The following is a 6393-nucleotide window of genomic DNA, read 5'->3' as shown; positions in this document are numbered from 1 at the left end:
CCCCGATATTAAAGCAAATCCCATAACACAAAATACCTGAATTTTGGAATTGTAAAAAAAATATAGATATATATATTCACACAAACATAAAACTGGTTATTCCTGTTGGGGTTTTTTGAAGGCATAATTTGAAGGCAGCCAAACTGATTTATTTTTCATAAATAATCATGTGAGGAGATAAGACTCTACTGGGTGAAAAATACCGGGCTGAATTCTGTTTCCCCAAACTCCCATTGAGGTTAATAATCATTGCAGGTGCATAAGGGAAGCCAAATCATGTGCAAGGCCAAAGCAATTTTTTTTTTTTCTACAATCAAGTTATAATCCCCATATAATATATGGAGGCTTGCAAGTGGACATCTTAACACAGATATAGCAGCGTAAGCATGCCACAAACATACAATCTCATAGAATAAAATTAATATCAAATATAAAGCATTTGAACCAAATCAAGCCTTAAATGTGATAAATTATTTCCTTCAAAGGAAACTTCCATAGGCTCAATAAGGTCTTTGCTAGCAGCATTTTTTTTCTATAAAGAAATTAAAAATGCCAAAATATCTACAATTTTATGAGGAGGGTTGAATAGTTAAGGAGAAATTTCCCACTGTTAGGGGGTATGAAAAATATACTAGCAATTAATATGCAATACATACATGTATACCCATACTTACAAATATAAACACACACATACAACCTGGACAGTTCATGTTAACCAAGGGAAAGGCTAAATAATACAAAGTGATTACTAAATACAGGTACACTTTAAAAACACAGAGACAGCGAATTTTATCTGTTGCAAAAATGTATTTGATTACTCGAGTAAAATTACAGTATCTCTGCTGTTAGTAAGTATTAAATGTTAAAGAAACTGGACCTCTTTTCCTTTCAACTTTCCGAGAAAGTGCATGTAACAGTCCAAGGTTCCCCCTGCCCCCCCAATACCTAATACAAAATAAACAAACACTATACTTGTTCCCTTGGTCAAGGAGTAGGGCTTGGTCTTGTAAGGAACATATGTACATTTTAATGAAAGTGATGTCTTATTGTATATACAGGAGCATCTACAGTTGTCCACGGAAGTTGTTCAAGATGCCATACTTAGCAGCATTGTGAAAGTCCAGCACATTTTCTATAATGAATATACCTACAAGGCAAAATGTTACGTCTCAGTTTCAACTACCAAAACAACACTTCAGTATCTTCTCTAATAATCTGCGTGCTTATTACTGTACAGAAACGTATTAACATTTAAGACGACTCAAGTAAAAAGCACAATACAAATAACAGTTCAAAACGGAAAATGTTAAACCTACAAAAATTAAAGCAGTTTTAATTTTATAATAAAAATCAAAAACTGAGCTGTGTAAAGGACCCACACTGTTCAGTCTATATTCTTTCAGTCCTTTTCTTAATTCTGTTTGGAAAAATTAAACAATGTGTTTGCTGATAAAATTTCCAGCAGGATCAAAGTGTACATTTATATACAGATTTTTATTAGAGATCTAATGCATCACTGAGGCATCACATCAATACCAGAGTTCATGTTAAACTGAATATAGAAAATAAGTTAATGCCAGAATAAGATCACCTAGCAGAACAGACTTGCAACTGCCATAAATGTTACAGCAAGTTTACAGCACTCTAGTCGATTAGTATTTAGTTCAAAATACAGGAGACCAAAGTTAATGCTTGCATTTGTTTGCAAAGCAAGGTTATATCACTAATAAATAAGCTCTCTTAGAACTCTAGAAGTAGAACATGGTACAAAAGAAAGTCTTTGTAACGTTGCAGCCTGCAGCTTGGAAAAAGCAACCCTAGGTTGCACTATTTGCAGGAATGTTATGTAGGGAGTTTTTTTTTCTAATTTGTTACGATTTCTTTGTTGTCTTCCACGAAACGGGTAAAACGGAAGTTTGTCCCATTTTCATTGCTTGCCATTTTCTCCAGACCAGCTAGAGGTGCATTGGGTTCTGAATTCTGGAGCTTCTCCAGGCTTCCTGTCAAGCCGCTGATGGGAGAGCTCCCACCGTTGCCCAGGCCCCCCGGCGCCGGAGGGATGCCGCCATTCTGGATGACGGAGATCTCGTTGGTCTTCATGGCCAAGCCATTGGAGAGTGCTGCTGCATACTGGTTCCAGAAGCTGGAGGGGTCTCCATTCCCCGACCGCGCAGCCAAATCCTTCTGAAACATTTCTGGGAACTTTACAGGATTGCCTCCTAGAAATGTCATGGGGCCATCTACGGAAAGTCGTCTGCCTCGTCTTGCGGGAGTACTGTTCCACATATGAGTGCCCATGTGAACCTGAAAAGAAAGAAAGCAAGAAACAAACAAACAAAAAATAGGGGTTGACAGGGATTTCAAACTTATTTTGATCACAGAGAAGGCAGCGGTCCATGAACATGTCCAGCCTGGTTACATAGTGATCCACACTACAGGTAGCGGATGCAGGGCTCCATTTCCCATCTGGAATAACAAATAAACTTCTGGATTAGCCCGTCACCATTACCCAGAATACCTTGTTTTCCTGCTTAACAATGCATTGCTTGTTATTCTTTTTTTTTTTTTTTTATTACACGTATTTAGTTTATAATGACTTCACGTTATCCCGTCAATTGCAGATAGCTGCTTTCAGGGCTAGAATTGCTACGTCCACTTTCATTGCAATGGTAAGTATTGTATCTGACACCCTTTACCCTATAAACGTCCTTTTCAGACAGGCAGAAAGTATCCTTTACTGATTGCTCATCGGAGAGCCTCGTGTAGAGACAGAATGGCCTGAAAGTAATTATTCATCTCACATTACTGGCAGCAACCTCTAGAGAAATACTCTGTCAACAGAAAAATGTACACAGTAAAGTGCTCAACTGGTGTTCGAAAACTTGAGTATATTTGCTTTTTCAAACACATACCAGTAGGAAATGTTAGTTATATAATCAATTAAAGTAATGCTCATTAGTTCCAGAATTATGTTAATAGTTTTTTTAACCACTCATCATCTTACATGATAGTTATGAAAAACAGCATATTCAAGAGCCTTTCACTTCTTAAAGAGGTGTGTGAGTTACAAAATGCATTTCTCTGTTAATTAATACTCCTTACCATCATTTGGCTGTTCCGTTTCACACTCTTACATAGACAGTCTTTGCCGGTAGATGAATTTTAATTAAGCATCAAAAACAGCTCACACTTTGGACCGGCTGCGAGCACGAGCACTCAACAAGAGGCCATCTAGGTCTACCAGAGCTGACTAAACACACTGTCACACCACAGATACCCAAAGGGTACCACCGCTTGCAACATTAACAGCTGTAAAAAAATTTAAAAACCCCAGCAAGGAGAAAACAAAACCTAAGAACAGCAAGAGGAAAAAGTACCTTCAGATTGCCTTTTGTTGTGAATGCTCTTCCACATATAGTGCAGGCAAAAGGTTTCTCACCAGTGTGTGTCCTTTCGTGGATCTGCAGAGCACTGGAGGAAGAAAAGGTTTTCCCACACGTGTTGCAGTAGTGCTGTTTGGGGGTTCTTCTGGGGAGAGCGGGGAGCAGGACAGGGGACGTGGCAGAGGAGGACAGCGGCCCCGAAGCAACTAGACCAGAGGGTGCTTCTTTGCTATCCTGAGGAGAGCTGTGCACAAAGCCGTTAACCTCAGTCTTTATGAGCGATGACAGTGAGTTAGCAGGCATAACCGAAGAGTTCTGATTAGGGCCGATACTGGAATTGGGCTCAAAAAGTTGTGATGGTAGATCTCGCATTTGATGTGTCAACATATGCTGCTTCAAATTACCCTTTGTAGAAAAGCCACGATTGCAAACTGTGCAAATAAATGGTCTCTCTTTGGTATGACTTCTGTAATGAATGTCCAAGGCACTCTGACAAGCAAATGTTTTGCCACAAATGTCACATGCGGTGTTTTTAAATTTACCTCTATCTCTGAAAGGGAAGAGCATACTCAGAGACTCTTCTTTAATCATTTTATCAGTGTTACTAGACGTCAAGTCCAAAGCACCACTGTTAGCAGAGGTTGGAGACAAACCATTGGCAAACTCACTTGGTAAAGCTCTTACTGGTTTCTCTTCGACACTCGGTGACTTGTGGTAATCGTTAGTGCTGTTGGATGGGGACAAGGCCTGCATGGAAGAGGTAGACTCTGAGACAGCAGGGCTTCCAGCACTTTGGCTTTCCATATCACCACCGACAGATGACGAATCGTTGGTCAAAACATCCCCTTCCACTGACCCATTTTCAACTGACTTTAGGCTTGCCTGCAGTTGTTCAGCAAGTCCCGCATTGATCATCTTCATCTGATTTTCCAAAGCAGCAATACTTGACATTTCCAGGGGCAGAGGGGAAGAAGACAAGCTGTCTTGTGATGCATCTGCAGATTTTGGTGTATCTGGCACGCTGCTGTCAGGACAGTCTTCCATGTTCTCATCTGAGAAGTTGTCTATATCATCAAAATTCTTATCATCAAAAGATCCCGTATCTGATTCCATTGACTCAGGATAGTTTTCTGTGACTGGGGTGTTGGGGATCTGCCCTCCCATGTGCATTCGGATATGCTGCTGTAGCACAACAGCGTTGGTGAATTTTTTCTGGCAGATTGGACACGAATGTTGTACTCTCAGCGGGGGCATGGCACGGTGAACACTGTAATGAGTCTTTAAGTTGCCTTTAGTAGTGAAAGCGCGACCACAGATTTTACATTTAAATGGCCTCTCACCGGTATGTGTGCGATAATGCATTTTCAGTGCACTCTGGCAACTGAGAACTCGGTGGCAAATGATACACTCGTTAGGATCGGTTGCCTTTTTGTCAATGTTTTCTACCAGTTGCTGCAATTTTGACGTTTCAGATGCTGGCGTTGAATCCAATAGTCCTCCAAATGGAAACTTTGCCTTAAATTGCTCCGACATTAAAGGCATCAGTGGATTTGTAAAAGTGGCGACACCGCTGGAGCCCGAGTCTGCTGCCGGTGAGCTCACGGAGCTGCTCACGTTAGCGATGGTGCTTGTGTTCTGAGGGTTTTCTTCCATTTTGCCATTTGAGGTAGGCAAAGCACCAGCCTCTACCTCGTCAGAAAGTCCATTGGAAATTTTTGATGTGGGATCAGCTGTTCCCGAGTCACTCTTGACAGAGCAGGGAGGGCTAGCAGAAGGATGGCTAATGGGAATCGGCTGAGGCTCCTCAGTTTTGATGAATGGGGTCAAGCTTGGAATCGTCGGTGGGAGTGGCAGGCCAACAGAAGTTGTCAGGGTGGAGAGGACTGGCTTGCTGTCCAGCCAGCTCGTGACAGGTTTCTCTGGCGGTATAGACATCCCGTAAGGAATACCCGTGCTTGTAGGGATATTGTCCAAATGCTCTGGCACCGGGTACGGATTCATTTGAATATGAGGGTATTTTTCTTTGTGACGCTGGAAGTGGACTTTTAAGTTTCCCTTTGTGGAGAACCTGTTTCCGCATATGTTGCATTTAAACGGCCTCTCGCCAGTGTGAGAACGTAAATGAATCTGCAAGGCACTGTCACTCCCAAACACTTTAGCACAGAACCTGCATTTATGCTTAAAGAACGCCTCATCTGAATTACTTTTTGCTTCAAAAGCAGTTACATTTGGTGGCTTGCTTTTTCTTTGCTGTGCCAAGGCAGTCAAGGAGTTTAAATCCTCTGCAGGTGTTCCAATATTGGACAAGGGACTGGAGAAAACAGAGTTACTAGGGGCGGGCTGAGGTAGAAGTGGATTAGATGCAGGACTTAATAAACTGCTTATTGCAAAAGCTGGTGAAGATGATGCTGATACTGGTGGGTTGCTGAGCTGTGAGCCACCAATACTCGAAGCCACTTTTTCTGAGGACGGTGTTGTAACTGCTGCTGCCAGTATGTTAATATTTGGAGAAGAGCCACTACTGGATGGAATTAGAGTGTTGCCAGGGTTGCTCTGAGGTAGCTGTATAGGGGGTAGCTGTTTCACACCACTGATGCTGGCAGACTGACTAGCAAGGCTTTGTGCTAATCCAGCTGCTGCAGCCAGCTGCTGGGATAAATGGGAACTTAATGTGGACAAGGGGTTGGCAGATGTTCGTAAAGTACCTTGAGAAGGGCTAGAAGACGTTGGCATGTCTGTATTTTGGGAAGCCAACAATAGTATTTGGTGACGAATCTGTTCAATCAGTTGCAACTGATGGATCTGCTGCTGCTGCAACGCCAACAGTTGCTCCATCAGGGCAGGTACAGCGAGCTTGCTGTTTGATGCACCGTTGCATCTCGCTTCCTGTGAGAACTGTGCTACTGCCACTTTAGTACTCTGAAGGTTTTCAATTATTACATTACTATTTATCACTGAAAAGTTGCCTAATGTTGTCAGATCCCCTATGTGAGGTAGAGAGGTTGTTACA

The 6393-nt window shown here is 41.9% G+C and overlaps 1 protein-coding gene across 2 annotated transcripts in view; it reads right to left on the bottom strand.

The window, feature by feature from the left end:
- Positions 1-792: 792 nt before the first annotated feature.
- The window catches only part of SALL1 (spalt-like transcription factor 1), a 15017-nt gene continuing 9416 nt past the window's right edge, over positions 793-6393 (bottom strand). For both annotated transcript variants that reach the window (XM_009885064.1, XM_009885065.1), the window contains 2 exons: positions 3378-6393; positions 793-2304 (listed from right to left, as the gene is read on the bottom strand). The exon at positions 3378-6393 is cut by the window's right edge and continues 397 nt beyond it. In XM_009885064.1, the coding sequence (XP_009883366.1) occupies positions 1864-2304; positions 3378-6393 (3457 nt within the window). In that variant the 3' untranslated portion in view covers positions 793-1863. The remainder of the gene's footprint in view (positions 2305-3377) is intronic.

This window comes from Charadrius vociferus, unplaced genomic scaffold, assembly GCF_000708025.1.
Source record: "Charadrius vociferus isolate BGI_N301 unplaced genomic scaffold, ASM70802v2 scaffold475, whole genome shotgun sequence".
Taxonomy (NCBI): Eukaryota; Metazoa; Chordata; class Aves; order Charadriiformes; family Charadriidae; genus Charadrius; species Charadrius vociferus.
The sequence above is the reverse complement of the archived record's forward strand: the minus strand, read 5'-3'. Positions and strand labels throughout refer to the sequence as shown.